General features: G+C 46.8%; 1 protein-coding gene and 1 long non-coding RNA gene across 6 annotated transcripts; one reads left to right on the top strand and one right to left on the bottom strand.

Annotated features, from left to right (window-relative positions):
• Positions 1–3,628: 3,628 nt before the first annotated feature.
• Positions 3,629–15,130, bottom strand: LOC115071598. 2 transcript variants are annotated; one of them, XR_003850701.1, is made up of 4 exons: positions 15,062–15,130; positions 14,081–14,191; positions 6,880–7,057; positions 3,629–4,536 (listed from the first exon to the last, which is right to left on the bottom strand). It is a non-coding gene; the product is annotated as an uncharacterized LOC115071598 (long non-coding RNA). The 2 variants fall into 2 exon arrangements; XR_003850700.1 differs by lacking the exons at positions 14,081–14,191; positions 15,062–15,130 and adding an exon at positions 11,994–12,386.
• Ftcd (formimidoyltransferase cyclodeaminase) lies at positions 9,792–24,024 on the top strand. Of its 4 annotated transcripts, none has more exons than XM_008840490.3 (14): positions 9,792–9,908; positions 10,663–10,846; positions 11,774–11,902; positions 13,272–13,360; positions 13,474–13,653; positions 14,868–15,005; positions 15,080–15,211; positions 18,482–18,543; positions 18,754–18,883; positions 19,117–19,278; positions 21,184–21,227; positions 21,622–21,760; positions 22,671–22,766; positions 23,663–24,024. In XM_008840490.3, exons 1-14 carry the CDS (start codon positions 9,855–9,857, stop codon positions 23,768–23,770), a joined length of 1,647 nt encoding a protein of 548 aa, XP_008838712.1. In that variant the 5' UTR covers positions 9,792–9,854; the 3' UTR covers positions 23,771–24,024. The 4 variants fall into 4 exon arrangements, with proteins under 4 accessions (XP_008838712.1, XP_029422953.1, XP_029422955.1 ...); XM_029567093.1 differs by having other exon boundaries at positions 15,080–15,226; XM_029567094.1 differs by having other exon boundaries at positions 9,819–9,908; positions 10,683–10,846; positions 15,080–15,226.
• The last annotated feature ends 2,785 nt before the right edge of the window (positions 24,025–26,809 follow it).

Here is a 26,809-nt window from a genome sequence, read left to right as displayed (position 1 = left end):
GGAGCTAGACAGACCTGAGGCAGGTTACCAACCACTCAACTTCAGTTTTCCATCTGTAAAAATGCACAATCATGTAATGGCTTATAGTAATCAATCATAGTGCTTAATATAGTCAATTCATATGTGAGGAATGCAAGCAAAAAGCAAATAGCATATACATAATTCTTTTTTCTGGCCTTTATTTTCTTTAGCATTTGCCTTGTATTTTTTGTAACAATGCTGGACTGATTTGCATAAGAACAGCATTCTTCCCCAAGATAGGCACAGATGCTTCCCTTTTCTGATAGTTTTGGCATCCCTGGCCTCAGGTGGGGACAAGTTAACTGCAGATTCAAGGGAATTTCCAACTCTCAGTTGAGAAAGAAACTAGCCATTCTTGGGGGGGGGGTGTCTTCACCCTAGAACTGCCTAGCCACTTTCTACCTCCTGTTCTCATTACTCCTCCCTCTGAAGAGGTAACCTTAATTGCCAATAGGGAATTGGGGTGCTGGTCATTCTGGCTTCTTCCATGCTGAATAGGGACACAGTGTGGCAACCGGGATACCTCTTCAGTAGGTCTTTCTAAAAGACTCGAAAAGTATATAGAGAAAAGACAGTCCTTGACTGGTGCCTGGGAGGAGATGTGAAGTAAAGACAAGAGTAGTTAGGCATAAGTTCAGGCAGGGAACCAGGAGAAGTCAGAACGGTGAATTTTAAATGTCCAAAAGGCCATTAGAGTTTCTTGATGAGGGCTTCCAAGAGCATCCATCTAGTGGGTTCCTCATTTTTCATTTGGCTACGGCAACTGGACTCAGGATCTGCCTTTCAGACACTTCTATGACTGTTGGGGTGGCTAGAATCAGTGTGAGTTCCCTTTCAAATGGCTTCTAGACAGGGAAAGAAAAGAAATTTAGCCATCATTTAGTTTTCAGATAAGAACAATAGTGGGCTTGTCTTTCTTGGTTGCAGTTAGGCATGGCAGTATTGAACTAGACCAAGATCTGAAGTCTGACTGTTAGGGTTCGAGAATCGAGAATAATTCCCACAGATACCCAAAAAGATTATACAAAAAGTTCATTTAAGAATTTAAAGTAAAAAAGGACAACAACCAAATGGCGGCTAGCCGGGCACAGACTTCATGAGCCAAAGATGGAGTCTGGCCCTGAACGATAGCAGGCAGGAGCTTTTATTGGGGCACTCCACAGAAACCCGCACGCACCAAGCATTTTTTAAAATAATTGGATGTCCCCATAGCCTGTGTACAGGGAAAGTCTTGATTGGTAGGGGCTGTCTTCAGGGCATTGGAATGTGCTGACTCATATCTTTTAGAGTCATAAGTTTTTGTTCATACCTTATAAGGCTTTTACATGTACAATATGCCTGAGCTTGTCTGGACTTGTCTAAAGAAGCTAGCCAAAATGGAGTCAGAGCATTCTGGCTCTTCGTGACATCTGAGTAGCATTTTTCTTATCAAGGAGAAAATTTTCCATATGAACTTTAAGCCTAATGTCTGGGAAGCACAATTTATTGGACTTTAAAAGAAATATACTGATTATTTTAGTCTTTGGTTATACTTTCCTTTTGGGTATTTAAGGAAATACCCAATTATACAATTGGCCCAAATTAACCAAATTTTTGTTTTTCTCAAGGTCAGTTGAGGATCTGATCCCCAAGGGTTACTTGAGCTTCGGGGGGGAGCCCCTGACCCCTTTGGCTTTTCTTTTACCAGTTCCGTCTATGTGAGGATAAGTCAGAAGGTCCTACTTGACCATGGTTCACTTGGAAGCTTTGAGGAAACTTTTCCTGTGTTTTGACCCTCCTCTCTGTAGGCTGGACACTGGTTTGAGTCTCTCTGGTGGGGTCTCCATGACCTCCCCAGGTCAGGTGACCCACAGTTATAGGACCCACAGTTATTGACCCACAGGTGACCCACAGTTATAGGACATTTTTAGAGGTGCCCCATAGTCTCCTGGGACTTAGTTGACCTTGGAAGGCAAGGACAAAACTGTTCCTTTAAGTTCTCTAATCAGATTAGTATAGGCCTTCAAGTATTGTTATTAAATATCCAATAAGGTTAGTAACACCAATCTGGTACATTAATTACTGTGTACAAAAATCCAAACATTCTTGAATAAACCTTGACTGGAAGAGATTTAATATCACAGGTCAAGTAGGCATAGCCCAGGAAAGGGAGTTTAAAACAATTTTCTTAGGTCTGTCTTAAATGAAGGCTGTTATAAACAGAAGCAGTCTCCTTTCTCCCCCCTCCCCATACCCTGATTTACAGTTTTTCAGAAGGAAGGGGGGGTGGTCATATCACATACTTGTAGACAAGAAATAAGCTGATCAGAATTCAAATCAAGCTCACTGAAACGGTTTCCTTTTGGACTGTACCCATCTGGTTCTGGGAGGTAAAACCTAGCTCCTCTTGAGCCAAATCATCTTGTTACAGGCAAAAGAAAGTACCAAAAAATAACACTTGCATAATACAGAGAAACATAGGGAAAACATCTTTCAGTAGCCACAGGTAGCAATACTTGTCTGCATCCACTTAATAAGACTGTAACTGGGTGTACAGTACAAGCCAGAAGACTGGACTGAAAATTTTGGCTGCAACAGTAATTATTGTCACAACAACTCTGTATCTCTATAAACCTGCTCAGACCTTCAATATATTTGCTTAAATGTTCTCATTAGCCCGTCTATTCTGGAAATATCCAGCCATCTTAATCGTCTTACATAAATTTTTATTAAAATATCTCTATTTTGTATCCTTTTACCAACCTTTTAACCCTCTTATTTTTTTATAGATACCCTCAGACATAATTACATTCACAAACAAATTTACCATTTGTTGTGAGAATTTACTAAGCAATTAATATTTATTTCTTTGTATATGTGAACAATTATCTCAAATATATTATTATAATGTATAAACTTTGAGATATCCTTGTAAGCCTTGAACAAGTTTTTAAGTGACCGTTTTTCTTTTAAGTGTTTAGAGATGTTTTCACATAGGCTTGGCAAAGATATGAACCTTGAAAACCTGTTTGTTGGCTTTAAAGAGAAAATAGTGGCGGCTGGAGAGCTGGCTAGGCGGTTAAGAGCACTGACTGCTCTTGCAGAGGACCTGGGTTCGATTCCCAGCACCCACATGGCAGCTATGAACCGTCCTTAGCTCTAGTTCCAGGGGAATCTGAAGTCCTCTTCTGACCTCTGCGGCACTGCACGACACGGGTGCACTCACCCGTGCAGGCAATACACTCATACACATAAAATAAAAATAACAAATAAAATTTTTTTTTTAAAAAGAGGAAGTTGTGGTGAGATGTTTATTTTATATAAAACATATCTAAAAACATAGATAAATTGCACTTTGGAGCAAAAGTCATTATCTCTCAAAATTTATTTATATTCTTAATAGGAACCATGTTGTAATTTGTTAAATTGTTAGTTTTAGCTTACATGAGAACTTATAAGCCAGTTTGATACCAAGTAAGTTATTATTATTTTAAAATAATTGTTTCCTTAGTAGTAAACATAAGTCTACATATTCACAACAGTCCTACAAAATAAATATTGTGGTTAGTCACAATGTTGACAAACTAGCTTCCTAAAGACATACCTCAAGATCTTGATAAAAATTCTGATCAGAATAAAATGTGACTCTAAAATTTAAAACAGTCAGAATAGTAACATATAAGATCTTTCACGGTTTACACAGCACTGTGAGTCTCCAGTTGTGGAATGTATTTTTCCATTGTAAATTAAAATATGAGCATATTGAAAATTAATTTCAATGATATGTTTTAGTTTTACTTTATAGTATTATTTTCATTACAAAAGTTGCATTAAGTTTCCATTAATGGTCTGATTGGTCTTCAATATTTCATAAGTGTATGTAAAAGAAATTCTTAAAAGCCAACAGAACTACACACACACACACATACATACACACATACATGCATGCACACACACACACACGCACACAGAATCTCATCTCAGAAATGGCTGTACTCAACAGAGTCACACACATTGATGCTAAACATAAGGATTTTTACTTGAAGAAAGCATTTTCAGAAATGTCATTTACATTCTAATATGACAAATATTCCCAATTGGGTTTCAAACTCAACAAGTGATGGATAACAGACTTATACATTCATTTGTACTCAAAGCTAACCACAACCAAAAGTTACAGTACGATTAAAACAAGCTAATGCTTAAAAAGTTTTAAAGACAATTCCATTAAAGGAGATCACAAGAAATATTTGGTCTTAATAAGGCAATACAAAATTGATCCATTATTAAAGACCATTTAAAGACTGACAATACCAAAAGCATAAAGAGTATAATAAAATAGTTTTCATGAGTATGATTTAATTACAGTTATTTGCAGTTAACTCTCTCCCAAAGTAGTATGCAGGAACTTAGAAAAAGTGGGAGGTAGAAACACAAGCACATGGGACACAGGGTCAGACTGGCCAGCATGCGAAGTCGGTAGGGTTTAGAGTCTTGTGACAGCAAAGCCTCAGGCCCTGGGAGATCTCCTGCTTCCTATGAGGAAGAAGGGAGGAGAAAAGACTGTGAAAAAAACAGTCACGTCATGGCCCAGTGCTCAAGAAGATACACTGTAGAGAGCAGTTGTGAGTTAATTCTCAAAGATGTCTAGAGGTTGTGCAATGTATGTACAAAAGTACATAGTAATTTTTACAAAATAAAATAAACATAATAAAGTTTAAAAGTAGTTATTCTGAACACGTCGTCTCATTTTGTCTCAGGCTGTTTTCTTGGAGGCTGTTCTCTTGGATGAGTCTAGGTGATTTCAAGCAAGTCTCTGGCCAGAGAAACAGAAGCGCAGCTGCCACATGGCCATGTCCAGGAGCCTGGGGAGCTCTTCCAAGTTTCAGAGACCTCCACTCAAGCCAAACCAGGATTCCTGGCTTTAATTGTGGAAGGGAATTTTAGGACTAGCTACTATAAAGGCAGTTTAATGCAGACTTAAGCATGAGAGTTAAAGACAAAAGAGTTGCTCCAGGGGAGAAAAGTGTGAGATACAACCAAGTGAGCAGAGCTTCCTGAAGAAAAGCAGTTTTCCCCAAACAGGCCCTGTGGAACCCTGCTGCAGGAAACAGAGGACCAAGGACACAGCCAGAAAAGATGAGCCCAGAAGATCGGAATTTATCCCCAGCTCTGAAGATGAATTAACATACTAGTCAAACCTACAGCCAACAGGAGTTTGGTTTTCTCAAACCATTTTTTTCCATTTGTTAGATTAGATATGGGAAAAGTGTCCAGAGGAAAAGGAAAGGAAAATCTCTGCTAGTGAATTCAGAAGGTCAGACTCAGACCTTCTGAAAGCTCTTCCAAGTTTCAGAGACCTCCATTCAAGCCTGAAAGCAACAAAGACCAAACTGAATGTTGAAACCAAAATGCTTTCAAAGCAAGCAAACAAAAGAGATACTTTAAAACAAACACTTTCAAAGTAAACCAAACCCAAAAGGTATCTAACAAATAAGATCCTTAAACAACCAGCTCAGATACCATTTTGTATAAACAATTGGCATTTGTGACAGGAGGCAGAGGCAGGTGGATCTCTGTGAGTTCAAGGCCAGCCTGGTCTACATAGTGAGTTATAGGACACCTGGGGCTACAGGGAGACCCTGTCTCAAAAAGACAAATAAATAAATAAGTTTTGTGAAACATTTAATAGACCCAGAGACATCGTTCAATAAATTTAAAGATATTTAGGGTATCCAAGTTCATAAGGCCTTAAATGCATCATCAAAATATCCATATTTATAAATCTGCACATGTATATTTTAATTGGGCATGCCATGCCACAATAAAAATAAAATAAAACTAATTAATTTTGTGTACAGTAAAAGAATGAAAAGAAAACCTGAAGTGACCAGTTTGTTTAAAACTGTTTTGTTGGAACCAACATATGAAGACAGTTATCATAGACATACATGACAGAATTATGTGAGATCTCAACACATGAGAAAACTTACAGACACATATGACATAATTACATGAAAACTAGGTGCACCCAAAACACAATAATCAACAAGTTTGATTAGGATGATCTTTTGCAAGTAGTCACTCATCTTCTCCAGATGGACACTTCCTCCATGACCTTCTCGTAGCTGTGGAATGGTTCTCCCTCCTCTTCTGGTAAGTATGTGGCTAATTTTAGGGTTTAAGTAGCTTCCATTCAGACTGGGGATTCTCTTGACCTGATATCAAGCCATTTGACTTCACAGAAAAATTTCAATCTGGAGGGTTTTATTTTAATGCCATAATCTCCTGCATAGCCTAAAGTTGTCTGATAGACATCTGAAGGAAAGTTTGGGTCTGACACTTGGACTGGGAGGAATCCACTTGAAATTTCATATGTGTATAGAATATATGTAGTGTGTGCACAGGAGGGGTGGGGAGTGCTAGGCTCTCCCTCATTCACATGCCCCTCTGGCTGGTCACCTCTCTGTGACTTAAGAATTCTTACCTTAGGGCCACACATATAAACTCCGGGCTCAGTCACATCCTATTACAGGAGGTGAGTGCCTATTTAGGTAAACCGACCTCAGCCCACAGGGTGGGGCCTGATCAGATTCTGTAGCCACATCTGTGGAACTGTTACTTTCACTCTCACATTCACACACAACCATTCAGAGTTTTAGACAGTTGTCCTTTAAGAAAAATTGTCCCTAGTTATTCCATTAAATTTCTGTTTTACTTAAATGGGGCCAGCACCTTAGAATTACATCGAGGTTAATTGTGGTCCGCTTTCCTGTCTGATTGGAGGTTAGTTCCATCTTGGAATCGCATCAAGACTTTGTATGTAGCCTCCTGCAAAAGATCAGCCTGATCAGCCTGTCAACCTCAGGGGGCCCTTACCTGGTCACGATGTCCAGTCTGGTTCTATGTCTCACTTCACCTGGTGAGAGACTCCAGTCTGGGGCTCCACAGTCCTTTTTGGCCTCCCGGAAGGAGACCCAGGAAACTCTTTGGGGGTGCATGCTTCTCTGTTCCAGGGGTCAAGGGTGCTCCAGGGCCCAGGAGCGGCAGGCAGGCCCTGTTACCAGTTGAAGGTACAGTGATTTGATCTCACAGGAGCCTCCAGAAATGTTATAGAAAGTCAGGAGACCAGCAGCCAAGTCAGGTGAAGGAGAGTGAGTTTAATTATGATGGTGGGCTGACACCCAGATCACTCTGTAATGATGCCAGCCCCCAGCTCAAGTTTTGGGGAAATTTATATAGTCAATTCATATCTGAGGAATTCAAGCAAAAGACAAATAGCACATATGTAATAATTAAGCAAGTAAGTACATGTAAACATAATGGTCACAAAGGTTACAGGAATGTAGTAGTTTGGAAAACAAAGATTTCAATCCTGGGTAACCTGATAGAGCTGGGGAGGGGAACAGTCCTGTTTACTCTTAATTTTTATTTCTTATATTATTTTGGGGACTTCCATGGTTCAAAATTCTCTGCTTTATTTATTTATTTATTATTTTATTTATTTATTTACTTATTTATTTTTTGGTGCTTTTGAGTCAGGCTCTCTCTGTGACCCCAGCTGGCCTGGAACTCATTATGTAGACCAAGCTGACCTTGAACTCACAGAGATCCCCTTGCCTCTGCCTCTGAAGTGCTAGGATTAGAGGCATGTGCCACCATACCCAGCATGGTCCAAAATTCTTAGCCACCATTCAAAGTTCTTAGCAGACATCCTAAGGGTTTCATTATCACATTGCAAGAGCTTTTAGCAACTATCTAATGTTGTACTTCCACCACAGTAGGACATGGCTGAGTCCCCTGGAGGTGGTTACAGGCTAGGACTGGCTTCCTATGGCCACAGCCCACATTGAAGGGATGGGGTTGTGCTCTATGTGCCCAAGGTCAAGTGTCTGCATGAATAATTTGGGATGTTTCTGCATGAGAGATTTATCTCTTCTCCACACTCACTTATTCAGTCATTTATTTATGAAATCCTAGGTATCTATCTGCTTTGCATTTGGGTCAGAGCTAGCACTGCACCTCTTGTTACAGCTTTGTGATGCCTTCAGTGGTTTTCTAGTCCCCTCAAATGACCACAGGGGAAATGGGGCCCCTGAGATCCACATGCATCACCTCACCCAGGCCCAGCAATGCTATGGGGGTGATACATCGTGAGACTCTGATACTTTGTGGAGTGTTGCTCCTAGCAGGTCAGCCTGCCAGATATGAAGAGCATCCGAGAGGTGCTGACCCTAGGGCAGAGATGTTCATGTGTCTATGACAGTCATGTGATCTGTGAATCCCATACTCAATGGGTACACCAATTCTTGTTTAAAAGTAGAATTGTGGGGCTGGAGAGATAGCTTAGCAGTTAAGAGCACTGACTCCTCTTGCAGAGGACCTGGGTTTGATTCCCAGTACCCACATGGTGGCTAACAACTGTAATTCCAGTTCCAGGGGATCCGACACTGTCTCTGACCTCCGTGGGCATTGCACAATGCAGGTGACTATATACATGCAGCAATAAAATCCTTCCACACTCACCAACCCCCCACAACATCTACATACACAACATCAATGTGCACACATGTCCACTTACCTAAATATCCACATATATGCACACCAATACATACACACACACATAAAACATCCATTCGTGCATGCTCATACCATTCACTCATATATACATACCTACATACATAGGTAGGTATACACCAACACCTACATAGATTACACACATTAATATCCACACTTGGATACTCATCACAGTGCCTAAACACACTCTCACACACACTAACATCCATGTACATACTAATAATACACCAACGTGTATGTCACAGGTTTGCTTGCACCAACACCTACACACATGCAGCACCAGCATCCATCTTCCCTACACTAAGGTTGATCCACATATTAGCATTCATCCACACATACATACCAACATACATACACACACACACACACACACACACACACACATACCACACATGCCCCAGCATCCACATAGCACTCTAATCAACAAGCATATGCATGCCAATACTCAAATTCGTGTTCTCACCAACCCCCCTGTATACTCACACATGCCCTCATCTGCATACTCCATCCACTCATGGTTCACCCCTGTCATATGCACATCTCCCGCATGCTTATACACAGGCATTCACACATGATTATCTACAGGCACACACATTTTTTGTCTGTTTTTGGTGAGAGTAACATTTCTTTTTAATTTTTTAATACATTTTTAATTGAATTTTTGTGTATTTCATACAGAACATCTTAATCATCTTTAGACCTCCTTCCCCACTGGCACCTCCAACTGGAATTTATGCATTCTGTCATTTGAGGCACACACATTTTTGCACTTACCCCCACTCCTGACTCTCTGAGCTAAGCTGACCTCTGTGGAGGGTCAGGCTCCATACTGGGCCTCACACGAGGCCTCTTTTCCCTCTTATCCCTGAGGACCAGGCCATACATGAAGAGATACCATACCAGAAGTCCCATGGGGCCTCCTCCAAAAAGGCCACATTCAGCAGGCAATACTGGGTCACCTAGATGGTCAACAGAGAGCCCTAGGCCAAGCTGGGCCTTGAGCCCAAGTTGGCCCAATGCCCTAACCTGGAATTTCCCCCGCCAGATCCCCAAAGATCCTTAGTGAGTGCCCCTCTGATCCATGTGGTTCTTTCTGATGAGCCCACCCCTAGCTGGTGAGAAGCACCTCTGCTCTCTCCAGCTCCCTCCTCTCTGTCCCTGCTGGTTAATAAGAAGCCAGCTGTGGGGATGTATAAAGGCCCCAAGGCCACCAGAGCGATGCCTGTCCCAATCCCTCCACTGCTCCTTAGAGGACTGTCTGGACCCAGGTTCTGGCCATGTCCCAGTTGGTAGAGTGTGTCCCCAACTTTTCAGAGGGGAACAACCAGGAGGTAAGGAGCCTACAGGGCTGGCAGAGTATTGTGGGGTGGCAGTGCTCAGGCCAAGGGATTGAGTTTGGTATTGGAAGGAGGCTACTTTCCCAGGATGGGCAGATCTGTAGCCTGCTGGCTCCTTCAAAAGAACCATCTCCTGTCAGCCCCAGGGGCATTCCATCCATGTAGGAGACTCAGGGTGACTGACCTAGTTAGGGTGACTGACCTAGTGGTAGGAGAAGCATCAGGGCTGGCAGTGGGTCTGGGGTTTTGGGGTGCTCCTGGTAGGGGTCTGGTGAATCCTGATACTCAGTGGTCCTACCTGAAAATAAGACACCTTAAGGATAGATGCCAAGGGCTTTTGAGGTCACAGGAAAGATCATTTCCATGTATTAACGCCAGTCCCATCCTGGAGCCTTGTGAGGCAGGTCTATGGTTGGCCCCCTTATCCTACAGGGAAATTGAGGCAGAAAGGTCCTCAGGATAGGGTTTGGACTTTAAGTCCATGATCCTAATGCAGAAGGTTTCCAGCACATTGGGCCTCTTTCCTCTGTTGGCTAACAAGTCCCTACCCTGGCTGTTCCCATTGAGAGGCTACCACCTTGTCCACCTTTCTGAGTCTGGCTGTTAGCAGCAAATTTGGAATTCATTCTTTTGGCTCAGTCTTGAGTTTGGAGTGGCCATGGCTCTTGGGCTTGGGCTCATACTTATGTGCAAGGGTAAAGCCTTTCCAAGTGGGGACTGAAACATGGGGTTGGGCCTCTATCTCCAGGTTATCAATGCCATTTCCAGAGCCATCACCCAGACCCCAGGCTGTGTGCTTCTGGACGTTGATGTTGGACCCTCCACCAACCGTACTGTCTACACTTTCGTGGGGCAACCGGAGTGTGTGGTTGAGGGGGCCCTCCGTGCCGCCCGAACAGCCTCGCAGCTCATCGACATGAGCAAGCACAAGGGTGAGGACAGCTTGAGGGCTGAGCTGGGCCGGGCCTCCCAAGTATCAGTTTACAGGCTGAGCATAACACTTGTGCCATGGTGTCCTGGGAGAGGGTCAGACATAGGGATGGCGTGTAGGTTTAACCAGGATGGTGAGCAGGCTTCTCCTTGGAGGTTCCCCAGGGTTTGGGTCAGGGCTGTTCTGGGTGTGCCCTGAACTGTGGCCTTGGTGTCTGTTCCCTGAACTATGGCCTTGGTTTCTGTTCCCAGGAACAGGCTGGGGGAAAGGCAGGAAGAAGACCCTAAGATTCGGCTTAGAAACTCACACCCCTAGGGAGTAGGTACCTGCCATCCTGGATTCAATGGTTTTGCGATAATCTGCAGGGGCTCACTCATCCCATGCTTGCCCAGACTGAGCAGGGCCTAGGGGAGACAGGAGCAGATTCTGGGCTAGGAAGCAAACCTGTCAACTGCCCCATAACCAAACACGGTGGTGGGGCGGGCAAGGTCAAAGGTTGGTGGACACAGAGCTGGGAAAAAGGCCAGGTCCTCTGTCCATCCTCAGGGAGAGGTTCTCAGTGGGGAGCAGAAAAAAGTCTTGTCCAGGTGAGGAGAAACCAGTCACAGTGCTCTGGATGTGGTGTGGATTCTCTGCTGCCAGGGAAGGCAGGGCTTGCCAGCTCTCACTGAGAGCCTTGATTTTGTGACTTTTAAGAAAAAGATTTTTAAATAGAAGGTCAGCCTACTCAGGCCCTACCACCTCTCCAGGGTCTTAAGGACCTCCTTTTGCCACACATAGCCACAAGGATGGTTCTCAGGTTCTTTGGTATCCTCTTAGTGCCACTCTGGGAGCTGTTGCCAACCAGGGCTGCCACCGCTTGGCGTTGGCTGTTTCTATGGTCAGTATTGACAGCTGCAAGGATGATGGCCTGCCCCTCTTTCTGCAGGAGAGCACCCTCGAATGGGTGCTCTGGACGTTTGTCCCTTCATCCCAGTGAGGGGTGTCAGCATGGACGAGTGTGTACTCTGTGCCCAGGCCTTTGGCCATCGACTGGCAGAGGAGCTCAATGTGCCGGGTGAGTGTCCTGGAGCTTCATATTGGGGAGTCTCTGGGTCCCAGCCCCTCATGCATGCCCTTGACATCTGTTAAGAGTGTAGATGACTTACCAAAAAAAATTACTGTGAGCAAGCCACAAATGCAAATAGAAATCACAACCACATCAGAGTGCAGCCTGCATATCGTGTCCTGCTTTGCTGGGCATCAGGTACTGTTTGATTACATCATAAAGCAGTTTAGAAAGATGAGTCTGGAGGCAAAAGATCCATTCCCTCTAGAACAGAAAGATTTGGGGGCTGGGAGATGGTTCATCAGTTAAAGCAATTGCCACATAAGCATAAGTACCAAAGTTCAGAACTCCAGAAACCCACATAAATTCCTGTAGATGTAGCAGTCCACCTGTAACTTCCAGTCTTGGAAGGCAGAGACAGGAGAACCCTAGAGCAAGCAGGCTAGCAAGACTAGCCATATCAGTGAGTTCTGGATTTGTTTGAGAGACCCTGCCTCAATGAATAAGGTAGAACAACCAAGGATAAGTACTGACATAAATTTTGGGCCTTCACATGCATGTGCACACATGTGCGTGCACCCACACACATGCAAAAGCATGCATACACACATGAAACACATGCACATGAAACACGGTAAAAGAAACACATAAAACAGAAAGATTTAACTTGAAAAAACTAACTAGATCAAGAAAATGATATAGGACAAACGGAACAGAGTGCACAGCCATGATGTTGGGGGAGATGGATGTGAGATGGGCAGCCCACATGACAGCAGAGGATGGGGTCCAGCCTGGCCCTGTTGCTACCATAAACACAAGTTAACATGTGAGACTGGGGCCCATGCGTACAGCAATGAGGGGTTTGTGGGTGAGTTCTGTTTTTTTCTCCTCTGGGGTTCGCTTTACCACACAGTGAACATGCTTTTTTGGTCTTTTTGAGACAGGGTCTCCCTGTAGCCCTAGCTGGACTGGATTCGCTATGGAGACCAGGCTGGCCTCAAACTCACAGAGATCGGCCTGCCTCTGCTTCCTGAGTGCTGGGACTAAAGACGTGTGCTACCACGCCCGGCTTGAAAATGCATTTTTAAAAAGAAACATGAGCGTCTCTCATCAGCACTTTTTATACTTCCTAACTCCTTTAACTATGGCCTCCTCAAGGGTGTTGGTGTTGAGTGTGTGGGAGGCAAATGCTGTGCCATCTAGTCTGAAATACCCAGTCTATGAGGATGGAGAAGCTGGTGCTCCCCAGAGAGAGGGAGCCAAGGGAGGTCTACGCCCAGCTGTAGCTGGAGGGAGCCACCTTGTCTAGGCCCTTCAGGGATTGAGGATACTGGACTCTCACCAGCTAAGCATCTGACCAGCTGGGGTTTCTTTGCAGTGTACCTCTACGGTGAAGCAGCTCAGAAACCCAGTCGCCGGACACTGCCGGCCATCCGGGCTGGGGAATATGAGGCCCTGCCTGAGAAGGTGCTGTCTTGCATAGGTGGATGGGTGTGGGAGGGTGGCCTCCCTGCCCCTTCTCTCTAGGTGAGAGGCTAGGTCTGGGCACCTCCACTTCATCCTAGGTGATGTTCCCACAGCTCAAGCAGGCTGAGTGGGCACCTGACTTTGGCCCGAGCTCCTTCATCCCCAGCTGGGGTGCCACAGTCACAGGTGCACGGAAGTTCCTCATTGCATTCAACATCAACCTGCTCAGCACCAAAGAACAGGCCCACCGCATTGCCCTCAACCTGAGGGAGCAGGGCCGAGGGAAGGACCAGGTAAGTGTCTGCAGGCTCACTGTTTCAACTACTAGGAACTTCCCTGGAAACTCCTGAGGAGACTGTTCACTTTGGTGTCCCAGCCCTCTTGTGGGTCCTCAGGGTCAGGGTTCAGTGTTCAAAATCGGGAAGCCCTCTTTTCCACAGTAGCAGACAAGGTCAAGCCTATTGTATAAACAGTTACTTAGGGCTGGAGAGATGGCTCAGTGGTTAAGAGCACTGACTGCTCTTGCAGAGGACCCGAGTTCAATTCCCAGCACCCACATGGTGGTTAACAATTGTCCTAACTCCAGATCTAAGGGATCTGACACCCTCTTCTGACCTCCTCAAGGCATTGCGCGACATGGGTGCACTTACACAAATGCAGGCAATACATGCGTACACATAAAAAAAAGTAATAAATAAAATATTAAAAAAATAAAGTTACCTAGCAGTCCCAGGTGTTTTCACATGTCCCCATGACTCTCTGGATGCTCTGAATAATCTCCAAATGTCTTTGTAAACTCCCAAGTGTTCCAGGGAGCCTTCCCCATCAAGTCTGCATAGAAATTGTCCCTTAGCTTGAGCATCACTCCTATACAGTCCATGTCAGACACAGATGACATAGATACATCTGGTGAAAGGTAGTAGAGGGACTCTCTGCCCATCTGTCTCTATCCACAGAGGCCCAGATCTTACCAGGCACTGAGGCCTCAGGAGCCCAGCTTTCTGCAGATTCAGTAGTTTATAAGCACAGTATGAAGCACAGTGACCTTCCAGTCCTTCTTTATGCCCTTTCCAAAGGTGAGGTCAGAGTTCCTACCTTAGGTGGACTGGTCACCAAAGAGTGAGGGACATAGTGACTACTATGCAAGTGTATGGGAGATGGAATGTTAGAGGAGTTGGAATTCCCACCGACTTCCCACATCAGTGTCCCTAGGTCTTCATGATATGGTGAGGTCAGAGATTGGCACCAAACCTAGCCTTTGGGGCCTCAGTTTTCCTGAGGTCAGCAAGGCCTTGCCTCAACACCTCTCTGGTCAGACCAAGTAAGAGATAGGAAGAGGAAGGAGAGCCATAGTGCCAACCCAACTTTCTCAGGCCATCTTGCTTGCTTCATCTGGTTAAAGAATACAAATACAGTGGCTTTCAGAGCCAGGCATCAGGAAGGCTGGGCAGGGGCCAGGCAGGGGTGGGCTTCTTAACCCAGGCTGAGAAATGCCTCTCTTTTGCAGCCAGGGCGTCTGAAAAAGGTTCAGGGCATCGGCTGGTACCTGGATGAGAAGAACTTGGCTCAGGTGTCCACCAACCTCCTGGACTTTGAGGTCACACCACTACACACAGTCTACGAGGAGACTTGCAGAGAGGCACAGGTGGGCAGGGCAGGCACCCGTACCCTCCTGACATTCTGAAGCCCCCAGGCACTGACCTTGCTTGTGCTTTGCAGGAGCTGAAACTTCCCATAGTAGGCTCGCAGCTGGTGGGCCTGGTGCCTCTGAAGGCCCTGCTGGATGCAGCAGCCTTCTACTGTGACAAGGAGAATCTGTTTGTCCTGGAGGAGGAGCACCGGATCCGGCTGGTGGGCTGTGCTCATGTAGGGGGAGGGGCGAGGCACCAGGGGAGGCTGTGGGCCTTCAGCTTCTCCAGGAACAAGCTGATGTTTATTCCCCAGCAGGGCCCACCCTAAATTTTCTTCTTCCTTCAACACCTTTGTTTTATTGAGTGCGCGCGCACGCGCGCGCGCGCGCGCGCGTGTGTGTGTGTGTGTGTGTGTGTGTGTGCGTGCGCGCGTGTGTGCATGCATATACGTATGTGCGTGTACGTGCATGTGCATGCATGTGTGCGTGTGCGCGTGTGTGTCTGTGTCTGTGTGTGTGTCATACTTTCTTTGTGAAAGAAATGTGCACTATGAACATTTCTTGTTCTCTGCCTTCCGTCTTGTCTCCTGCGCTGGCTGCTCCTGTGAAGATCTGTATGCCCCTTGACAGCCCCCTCCTCAGGAGGTTCCTTGCATCTCTGTAATTGGCAGTTTTTAAAGATCACGTGCCCAGGGCACTTATTTCCCCCAACCCCATCTACAAACGGCTATTTTAGGAAGTAGTTCTGTGTGTCTATGGCCCCTTGCTCAATCCCGTGGGCCCAGATTTTGCTCTGGGGTGGCTGTAATTCCAGAGTTGTTGATCTATCTTTTCCTCATCCATTCATGAAAATCCTTCTTGAGTCATTTTGTTTTAGGGGTGTGTATTTTTCATAATAAACACATGAATAAATTTATTGAAAAATTTCTTTCTCAGCAGGTATGTTTAACCTATTTGTATTCAGTACGGTAGCATGTAGGTGTGGACTTACTTCTTGCATTTCATGTTGGGGTGCAGGGCATGTGCATGTGGTTTCCTTCCAGTTAGTACAAGTATTAGAGTCTATTTTAGGAATTGTGCTTATTACCTTTGTCATAGAACATGTTACCTCAATTTTCATCTGTGTGTGTGGAGGAGAGCTGGGGGTTAAATCCAGGTCTTGGAGCGTGCTTGGCAAGCACTCTCACTGCTGGGTCACAACCCCCAACCTTATTTTTAAAATTCAATTTAGAGTACAGTGACTGTCTACCATGAGACTGAGAGGTCCATCTCTTCCTTCTCTATCTCCAGGTTTTTTTGACATATTTTTCTGGAGGATTCTTTTTTTGTGTGTGGTTAATTAAACTTTTAAGTTTAAATAAAACACTGAATCCCTTAGCACTGGTTATCAACCTTTGGCAAGTCATTGGCTCCTGGTAAGGAAACTAGTGCACTCACATTGAGCAGAGTCTCAGTTCCAGTTTTAAATCCTGTTGTTATTCTCAACATCTCCAAATCTGAGAGCCATATCTACATACATCAGCTCTGTGGCATACCTTAGCTACATGTCTTAGTAAGATCTTTACCAGTCTGCCTCTCAGGCTGCCCTGCTGTGCTTCTGTTTATTGGTTGAATTTCAGGATCAAGTAGGCCATTTTGACAGGCCCACAGGACTTTACTAAGTGGTTCTGACATGTTCAGAATATCTTCCTATGACTTTTATGTGCGTACATGCACAAGCAAGTTCATGTAGGCTGTGAATTTTGGCAGGAGTGATGTGGCTTCCTGGAGCTTCACGAGGCCACCATGCTAATTTGCCTCTCTGTGCCAGCTTTGGTTTCTGCAACAGGGTGGTGTCCCCTTACCCAGGCTACACACTGCAATGTTATGCAGAAGGTTCTTTAAAAAATGTAAATACCTCTGGAAATGCCAGGGGCAACCATGTTCTAACTTTATCCTTTCCCTTGTCCCACATGCATTTAACATCACTAATGTTCCTTTCATTTGGAAATAAAGACAGCTTTCTTTCTTTCTCTCTTTCTCTCTCTTTCTTTCCCTCCCTCTCTCCCTCCTTCCTCCCTCCTTCCCTCCCTTCCTTCCTTCCTCCTTCCTCCCTCCCTCCCTTCCTTCCTTCTTCCTTCCTTCCTTCCTTCCTTCCTGTCTTCTTCCTTCCTTCCTTCCTTCCTTCCTTCCTTCCTTCCTTCCTTCCTGTCTTAATTTTTTTGAGACAGGGTCTTATGTAGGCCAGGCTGGACTCAAGATTATAGGGTTTGCCACCACACCCATTTTATGTGTATATCTCCAGCCTCCTTTGTTTTTAACATGTGATTTTATATTCCTTATCTGAAGGCTTTGTTATCTACAGTCTTTACAAACTATTTCTGCTGTCTTTCTGACTTGGTGAGTTACTGTTTTCTTCCTGGACTTGGTGACTTTGGACTGTATGTGTCTGTGCTAATCCTTGGACATCTGGGGAAGGGGCTTGTGCTTACATTAGTCATTTGTTTGTGGCTACTACCATCCTGGGCCACTTTCAGCTAGCCTTTTTATTTGAGTGCTGGTGACAATTTTGCAGTTCCAACTTGTCCCAAGAGAGATTTCCTTCACTCTGAAGGGCAGGGACAGAAATGTATCCTCACTCCTTTTCTCCAGCAGGCATTTTCCTAGTTCATCCATGAGGAAGTCATCTCTAGGGGTAATCTCCAGTCTGACCTCACTCTGAAGAACCAAGACTCACTTTCTAGGGTCTCTCTAAGGCTAGTAGGCCCCTGGATTTGCCTCTGTCACTTCTGGTCTTGAATGACTTCCTGCCACTCAGCTGAGCATCTTTGTTAATTTAAAGCATGCTCTCTCCCTGAGGTCTGTTGTCCCCATTCTGTCCCACTGCTTGCTGACTCTGTGACGGCACTCTCTAGAGGAACCCTTTCCTGTCCTTTACCTGTTTCAATGACCTCCTTTGGAGTGCACCTGACTTGAGTCACTCAGGTATGTTACTCTCTGCTGCTTTTCAGAAGGGAGGACCGCTGGCCTGGGCAGTGGGAACAGTTGTAGTGGTATAGTTCCATAGAGAGTTGAATGGTTTTGCTGAGATAAATTCTGATCTTAAGGGACTGTTCCAATTCTGGTGGGACTGTTTTAAATTTGTCCTAAATTTAGGTGAAACTCAGTTTTCTTCATATTTTGCCCCTGACTCTAAGAACCAGTTAGATTCTGAACAAATTAGAATCTTCTCTCAAGAAGAGGGTTTAGTTGGCCACTGAGGCGCCTTCATGAGGGAAGGTGGGCAAACCTTTCTTTGACCTGTTTCCTATGTGGGAACAGCATAGGTGTAGGGGAGTGTGTGTGTGTGTGTGTGTGTGTGTGTGTGTGTGTGTGTATTTCAATCTGTCAGGCAGCAGGTCAGCAGGACTCCTGGGAAGGGAGTGTAAACAACCCTCCAAAGGACAAAACTTGTTAAGGGGCAGCTAAGGGGGTGGTGGGCAGCCGGCTGAGGTAAGATGCCCACTCTCCAGGTGGTGAACCGACTGGGCCTGGATTCACTGGCACCCTTCAACCCAAAGGAGAGGATTATCGAGTGAGGAATTTTTTTCCACCCGCCTCCATTCTGCTCCCTTCATGCCCCTTCTTTTCTCCCTTTACCCTCTCCTCTCCCCTCCCTTCTCTGCTCCTCCAGCCTTCCTGCTTGCCTGCCCCCTCCTGTCCTGCCTGCCCCCTGTCTTGTGTTCAGCTTGGGACTGGGGGTTGCGGTGTGTCTCCCCTCCCCTGAACCACTGCCACCCCACAGGTATCTGGTCCCTGCTGGTGGCCCTGAGCAGAGCCTGCTGGACAAGTCCCTGCGCACCTTTGTTGGGAAGGTGGGCGCCCGTTCAGCTGCTCCCGGTGGGGGCTCTGTTGCAGCAGCCACTGCAGCCATGGTGAGCGGCTGGACCTGTGGAAGGAGGGACCATGGAGGGCTGGACCCCCAAAATGGGAAATCCTGAAGAGTGGGACCCAAGAGTGGGAGACTCCGTAGGGGGAAACCCTGTAGGGTGGGACCTCAATTCATCTCCCTGCCCTGGGGTCACCTACCAGAGGACAGGGTGGTCCCTGGGCTCTGGCTTGGGGTGGTCAGTGCCTTGGGAAGCTCCCACAGCTTGCCCTTCATCAGGGTGCAGCGCTGGCCTCTATGGTGGGCCAGATGACCTACGGGCGACGCCAGTTTGAGCACCTGGACTCTACCATGCGGCGACTTATCCCACCCTTCCATGCTGCCTCTGCCCAGCTGAGCTCATTGGTGGATGCTGATGCCAAGGCCTTTGCTGCCTACTTGGTGAGTGTGCAGGACTGCTTGACCTGGCCCCGCCACAGTGGTCTACAGACCTGCAGCCAGGGGTCAGGGTCACTGGGAAGGTGGCACGGTCTGTCTATTCCAGGAGCCTAGTTTGTGGCGCCTTCTCTTCCTACAGGCTTGAGAGTCCAGCCTTTGGAGGGCATGGACCTTGCCAAAGGGAAGGGAACTGCAGAAAACAAGACCACAGAATGGGGGACCCTGGAGTGGGGGATCCTGGAGGGATACAGGTTGGCCACCCTGAGTGGGAGAGTGGACACTTCTCATAGGCTGGTCAGCCAGGGTGGGAGCCAGACCTCTGAGACCAGAAAGAAGGAAGCCCCATATGAAGAGCAAACGAAGTCATAGAAATCCTCACAGAACAAAAGCTGGAGATTAAGGACTCAGATTAAGAGGGTTCCTCAGCCATAAAATAAGAAGAGCTTCAAGGAGAAGTGGCAGGTGGGAAGACCATCTTGAGATGTAATTGCTTGCTGTGTGTGGACTACAGGGCAGAAGGGTGCAGAGCCAGACTCTGAGAAGATGGAAGAGATGGGCAGAAGTGAGAGACATGTACATGTAGACTGGAGATACACGCAGAGACATAGGGAGACGGAGATAGAGAGAAAGGGGCAGAAACCAACAGACAGGTGCATACACAGGTTTAGACACACACAGACATACAGAGATACAGAGAGAAGGAGGTAGAGACAGGACATATTCAGCCACAAGCAAAGTCATAAAGGCAAAGAGAGGCAGAGAGGCATTTAAAGAGAAATATTAGTTTATATAGAAGCATTAAAAATTCAGAAACAAACCTAAATTTGGATATTAGAAGTAAGAAACATGGTAAATACTTGGAAAACAGCTGTAGGAGAAAAACTGGCAGATGAAATTTAATTAAAAGGCAGAAAAGAAAAATGACACTAAACATCAAAGGTATGAGAAGGTATAAAATAATATAAAATGAAGTAGATTTAAGTGTTGGATTGGTAGTGTTCCTCATGTGCAGCAAGAAGAGGTGTTTGGGAGGAAAAGGCAGAGGAAGGACCAAACACTTAAATTCCCAGAAGCAAAATGCCAGCAGTGTGCTTTTCTTGTCAAACCAAAAACAATAAAAATGAAAAACATTAAAACTTTACAATGAATGAGGAAACAGAACTAATTAGTGGCCTGCAGCAGGGAGGCCACAGGAAAGGCAAGAGGCTAAATCTGCAAGCTTGGATCAATGGGGATGCTGAAATGCACATCACTCCTTCACTCAGAAGTGCCATAGTCCCCACACAGGAGGAGACATGTGTGCTGCCACCGTGACAGCTAACAGGGGACATAGTGTCTGCTTAGCATCTGCTGTCATCCAAGGCTGATGGAAGGGACACTGACAACTTTCTTTTGCAAGGCATGTGGCACCACGGCAGAGGCCTCCTAGGGTTTCCAGTGTTAGGGCTGGTTTCTTACCGTCTTGTATTTAGACTGAGCATGGTGCAGTTGCTTGTGCTGTTTTAAATTTGTGTTGGCAATGGGACAGCCTGGTACTGTAGGAAGGAAGGATGTTGGGTAGAATTCAGGGCCCCTGCAAGGGTTTCAATCTCTTTTTCTAGAAACATGGTCCTCAGAGAGTGCCACCTACTTTCCTGTTCATGACAGCAATGTGGGCCTGTGACACTCAGGCCCTGGTGCCAAGGCCTGAAAACCACAGACACCCACAGAAGCACCATTCCATAAGAATGTGTCCCTGTCTGTGGCCTGTGGCACATGACACAGTTCACTGGGAAATGCCCACACTGGAGGCCATGCATGGGTGCTACCCATGCTACCCTTGGCTGCCATTTCCCAGGATGCAGCAGGGGATAAGTCCATCCCCTCATGGTCACTCACCATGTATGTTTTGGTCTTTTTTTCTGGTAGGAGGCCATGAAGCTGCCCAGGAATACACCCGAGGAGAGGGAGAGGTGAGTGTACAAGGCCAGGTGGTGGCCGGGCATGGTGGCGCACGCCTTTAATCCCAGCACTCGAGAGGCAGAGGCAGGTGGATCTCTGTGAGTTCAAGGCTAGCCTGGTTTCCATAGTGAATCCAGGACAGCTGGGACTACAGGGAGACCCAAAAAAAAAAAAAAAAAAAAAAAAAAAAAAGGAAAAAAAGGAGAAGGCCAGGTGGCTCTTCTAGACCCTCAGGCCATGGGTGTCAGTGCCTGGGGAGTTGACACAGCCTCACCACAGGCAGCCAAATGATCATTCTGTTGTCATTCCTGGGTCTGTGTACTCAGCCTAGAAGAGAGGGGCTGCATTGGATGAGATGAGGGTGCACCCCATACCCAGCTCACATCACTGCTGCCTGGGTTCTAGGCGCACATGTGCTCTACAGGAGGGGCTGAGGCAGGCAGTTGCTGTGCCATTGACACTGGCAGAGACCGTGTCCCAGTTGTGGCCTGTACTACAGGAGCTGGCCCTGTGTGGGAACCTGGCCTGCCTGTCTGACATGCAGGTATGTGGGCCCCGGGGAACCATGGCAGCTCAGGATAGTCTTGGCATTCTCCACCAGCAGGGCTATCTCCTTTAGTTCTTTTTTTAAAAAATATTTTATTATCTTTATTTAATATGTATGAGTGTATTGCCCACATGTATGTAAGTGCATCCATGTCATGAAATGCCCTTAGAGGTCAGAGGAGGGCATCAGATCCCCTGGAACTGGAGTTAATGGACAGTTGTTAGCCACCATGTAGGTGTAGGGAACTGAACCTGGGTCCTTTGTAACCACTGAGCCAGCTCCCTGGCCCTTGTTTCCTTTAACTCTTGTTAAGGTCTTATTCAATGTTGCCCTGCAGTTGAACAACAGCAATTTGGGTGTCTCCAGAGCCTCACATTGGGATATAGTACCCTTCCCCCAACATCCTGGGAAACAGCTGAGGCAGTGTGTGGACACAGATGTCACTTATTTGTGTGTCACATGGGGAATGTAACAAACAGAATCATAGACCGTACTCCTGCAGCCAGCCGAAGACCCTATAGTGTACAAGGTCTTTCAGTGTCTAGTCCTGAGGACCCAGAGAAGTGACGCTCTGCTCTGGTTTGCAGACAGTTGCTGAGGATAAGCTCAGAAGGGTGACCGCCTTTAGAACAGGACACAGTTTCCACATATACAGCCTCCTCAGGCCTCCTGGAGTCACATCCTTGCCCAGGCTCAGGTCTCAGGCCGAGGTCACTGCTGTAGCTCGCTCTCTGTGTGCAGGGCCAGGCCTAATGGTGTGTGAAATGCAGGTCCCTGCATGGAGCCCTTGCCTGCCAACTCTTAGGATGGGTTATCCTGCTCAGCCTCAAAATGAGGGGTGAGGTTTCTAAGACATGCAGGGGCATTATGAGTCCAGAACCAGCCCCTCTCTCTGGTGTGTCTTCAGGTGGCAGCCAAAGCCTTGGAGACTGGTGTGTTTGGTGCATACTTCAATGTGCTCATCAACTTAAAGGACGTGACTGATGATGTGTTCAAAGAGCAGGTAAGTGGGAGGCAGGCTTGATGCCAGACCCTGCCCAGGGGCCTGCTTTGTTTGCTCTGGCCCAGGTTGATTTCATGTTTGCCACCTGAAGGGACAGGCCCTTGCTTTCTCTCTGGGACCTGTGATGATACACTTTGAAATGGAACCAGTCCTAGCTGGGAGATGGGGAGTTGCTGGGTAGGTACCCCAGTGCTCACATCACCTCCCTGCTCTCGTGGTAGAACTGAGGGCTTGGCAACCCCAGGCTGGGGAACCCCAGGCACCAATACTCCAGGTGCCCCAAGAAGTGAACTGATTTTCTGAATTAATGGAAGATACCTGACAATTATTATTACTGTTATTATTACTATTGTAAAATTCACAAAACATACAAGTTTCCACTTTAAAGTACACAAGTCAGTGATGTTTAGCACTGATATCCATGATGTTGCATAGCCACCATTCTAGCAAGTTTCAGGACATCCTCATTCCTTCCATTAGCAGGCACCATGTTCCCCACCCCAGCTCTGGCAGTCAGTCTTGGCTATCTGTCTCTTGAGCTTTTGTAACAATTTTGGATAAGCTCTTATGCAGCTCAATTCTTACATGGGATGGTAGCAGTGGGGTCTATTTTGGAGCCAGCCCCACCCTGTTCAGCTCTAGTCAGGATGAGCCGTGTGAGCTCTGCCCTTCTGAATCTGGGAAGAAGTGGGGAGCCTGGGATGGGAGTCAGTGGATCTAGTCATCCCCAAAGCCCTTGGGACCTTGGGAAACCCAGGAAGAACTGTCCAGGATGGCCTTAGTCACTGTGAGGTGGGTAGGCCTGGGGTAGTTGAAGCCTGGACTTTTCCCATCAGGACTAGCAGGCCATAGCAGGTTGGAGGTGGTAGGATGACATACCTTTCCACGTTTGTCAGATCCGCCTTCGAGTCTCCAGCCTCCTGCAGGAAGCCAAGACCCAGGCTGCACTGGTGCTGGACAAGCTAGAGGTCCGGCAGGATTGCAGCCAAAGAGACCTCCCCTGATGGATGGTGAAAGTCCCAGTGGTCTCTTACCCATCTTAAGGGGCCCAGGCCTTGAGTACGGGTGGGGAGACTTGGGCATGATCTTTGCAATATCAGGATGGGGCTCTACACACAGCTTTCCATATGGGATCAGAGGATGCCAAGAGGCAATGTGGGGTAATAGGGAGGGGATAAGACCTGTTTGGGGTCTCCTGCAGGTATGCAGCCTGCCGCCTTCTGTTACCTGCAGTTTCCAGTAAAGCGTGAGCACAAACCTGCCTGGTGTGCTTGGATTTGGGTGTAGGGCTAAGGGCCAAGTCTCAGTTGGGGGCAGGGCCAGAGCCAGGGGACCCCTTGGTCTATGAGGAATGAGGTGATAACCCCAGCCACAAGGTCCCCAGGTGCAGTGTATGTAAGGGCTGCTTCTAGGATGCTCCAAGCACTGTGTTCGTTGGAGCCCAGACCATATTGTAAGGGACAGAGACCCAGTGCACAGGGCCATCCCACTCTGCAGTGTTGAGTGGCTCCTGAGGGTTGTGAGGACAGTCTCATCTTGTACACTGGATAATTCAGTCCTAGCTGCTAGGCCACCCTCCGCCCTTCATAGAGGTCCTCCTCTAAGATCACCTCCTGCCTCAGTTCTCTATTATTAATTAAAAACTGCTACTCTGTCTATCCCATGTAACCAAAAAGTATGGTTGTACTTACTAACATAGGATATGAAAAGAAAATGACTTGGGTACATTCTTCTTAAGTGAGACAGAAAATCTAAATGCCTTAAAGGACAGACTTGCTATCTGAAAGTTTAAGTCATTTGTTTCTAAATGAGACATCATCATCTAGAAGTGATACAAATGGACATTTCACATGGTTGGAAGCAAAGGGATGGGTTCCTTCAGTGCAAGAAGTTCCCACAAATCAGGCTGAACCTAATAAGGCGCTTGGGAGGGCCATCCCAGTTCAAGTGAGGGGCCCTGGGCAACTTGTGCATTAAAAAATGCCAATGACCTGCCAGGGACAGGACAAGGATGGCTGTGACCATGGGTCATGCTCCCGCCCTAGGATCATTTGCTTAAGCATCTCTTAGGGCTCATTTTGCTTTTTCTTCAAGGCAGCAACCTGGATCCCAGAGGACTGCCTGGGTGTGTATGAGTGCAGGCCTCGAGTTCTTGAACTCAGCCCAGCTCACGTCTGTGTACCACCAGGTGTTGGGTGGAGGCTGCAGGACCCTAGCTTTGGAAGAGCTGGGCTGAGTTAGAGTTAGGGTTAGGGTTAGGGTTAGGAAGGTACAGCACCAGCCTGAGGGAAGGACTCCTTTCTGGGGCTCAGGGTTCAGCAGAACTTCAAGAATGCAAGGTCATTGGCTCAGAGCTTAGTGGGGAGTGCTCAGAATCATGCAGGAGCTGTGCCTGCAGGGTGGAGGCACAGAGGCTGCCAGTATCTCACTTTTCCTATCCTTCATGGCTGTCTAAGCTGCTGGTCTCAGATGAGGGTCCTACCGAGGGGGACTTCTCGAGGGGTTTGGAGAGGAGGCAACCAGATGAAGACCCACTATTTCAGGCTTCACATTCTCTCCCTGAGCTCTGAGGAGAGAAGTCTAGGTGGAAGTGTGATACAGCTAGGACCTTGAGAGCATCTGAAAATGTTTGTGTGAACTTCTTCCTGGTCAAGGACTGGCTACAGTTTATTCCATTGTTGTGTAGGTTCTTGAATACATGACTCTAGTCAGCACCACAGAGGTCTAAAGGCACATGGGTGAGTGGACATTGGAAGGATCACACAATGAGGAACTGTGATTTGGCCATGGTGAGGGGTTTTCTTAGGGAATACTGGAGAGGAGGTATTGGTGAGGGGAAGATGGTGAGGGGATGGTGCTTGGGAGAAAATAGTGAGGGGAGGGGGTGAGGGGGATGTTGGAAGGGGAGCTTCGTATAAGGATGGTGGTAAGGGAATTTTGGTATGGGGAATGTGGTGAGGGGATAGTGGCAGGTAATGATGGTATGGAGAAGGGTGGATAGATTTTGTCCAGGGCTGGTGGTGGTGTTAGGCTTGTGCAGGTAATTTGTTGTTGAAGATGCTGTAGGGGATGAGAATGCTGTGCTATGGTGAGGAGATCTGGTGACAGGACAGTTGTGACAGGTCATTGGTAGGATTATAGTCATGAAGGAAATTTGGCCTGAGCCCATTAGTGATGGGTGTTGTTGAGGATGTAGGGTGTGGATGCTGGAGAAAGGATATTGATGTGGGGATGTTTAGTACGTTAGAGATGGGATGTTGCATGAGTCATAGAGTGTTGCTAGGAGAATATTGGTGAGGAGATGTAGGTAAGGGGATACTGGAGTGAGAAACTGGTGAGGGTGTGATGACTTGATGTCAGTGAAGAAGGGGTGTTTGCAAGGGGATCATGGTATGGGCATGTTGGGTAGGGGATGTTGATGAGGGGATTTTAGTGGGACTCACTGGGGTTGGAGGGATAACTGCTAAAGGGACACTGGTGGATGGAAACCTCTCCCAGATCACTGGTGTCTGAAAGTCCTTTCTGTGAGACTGGCTTTCACACTACCCTAGGTCTGAAGCTGCACATGCAAGGACTAGTATCACAGAGCCGGGCCTTGGTCATGGTCATGTGATCTAACTGTGTTGGGTGGAGGGGGCCCTCCATGTCCCTCTGCCTTCCCAACCTGTGAGGTTCTCAATGCATGAGTGGTGGTTTGGGGTTGACTCTCAGGTTGTGGGGACTTAGGGGATCAGGTTAGTCTCTTGCTGGTACTTTGGTTCTTTGTGGGGAGAGGGTTAGGATTAGGGCTTGCAGCTGCAGGCTGTGTAGCCAGATGGCAGAGGTGGAAAGTCAAAGAGATCATGACATGGTATCAGAGTGTTATGGGATGAGTGCTCATCCCAAAATGCATGGGTTGACTTCCAAAGCCCCATACTGTAGAGTGTGGCTTTATGTGGAAAGGAGGACTTTGCAGATGTCACCCATTATGAAGAATTTGTACTGGAGTAGTACAACAGGATTAGTATCCTTTGAGAGGGCAATCTGGAGTAAGGCAGAGGTAG

The sequence above is a fragment of the Nannospalax galili genome, unplaced genomic scaffold, assembly GCF_000622305.1.
Source record: "Nannospalax galili isolate Female #2095 unplaced genomic scaffold, S.galili_v1.0 scaffold619, whole genome shotgun sequence".
NCBI lineage: Eukaryota > Metazoa > Chordata > Mammalia > Rodentia > Spalacidae > Nannospalax > Nannospalax galili.
The sequence above is the reverse complement of the archived record's forward strand: the minus strand, read 5'-3'. Positions and strand labels throughout refer to the sequence as shown.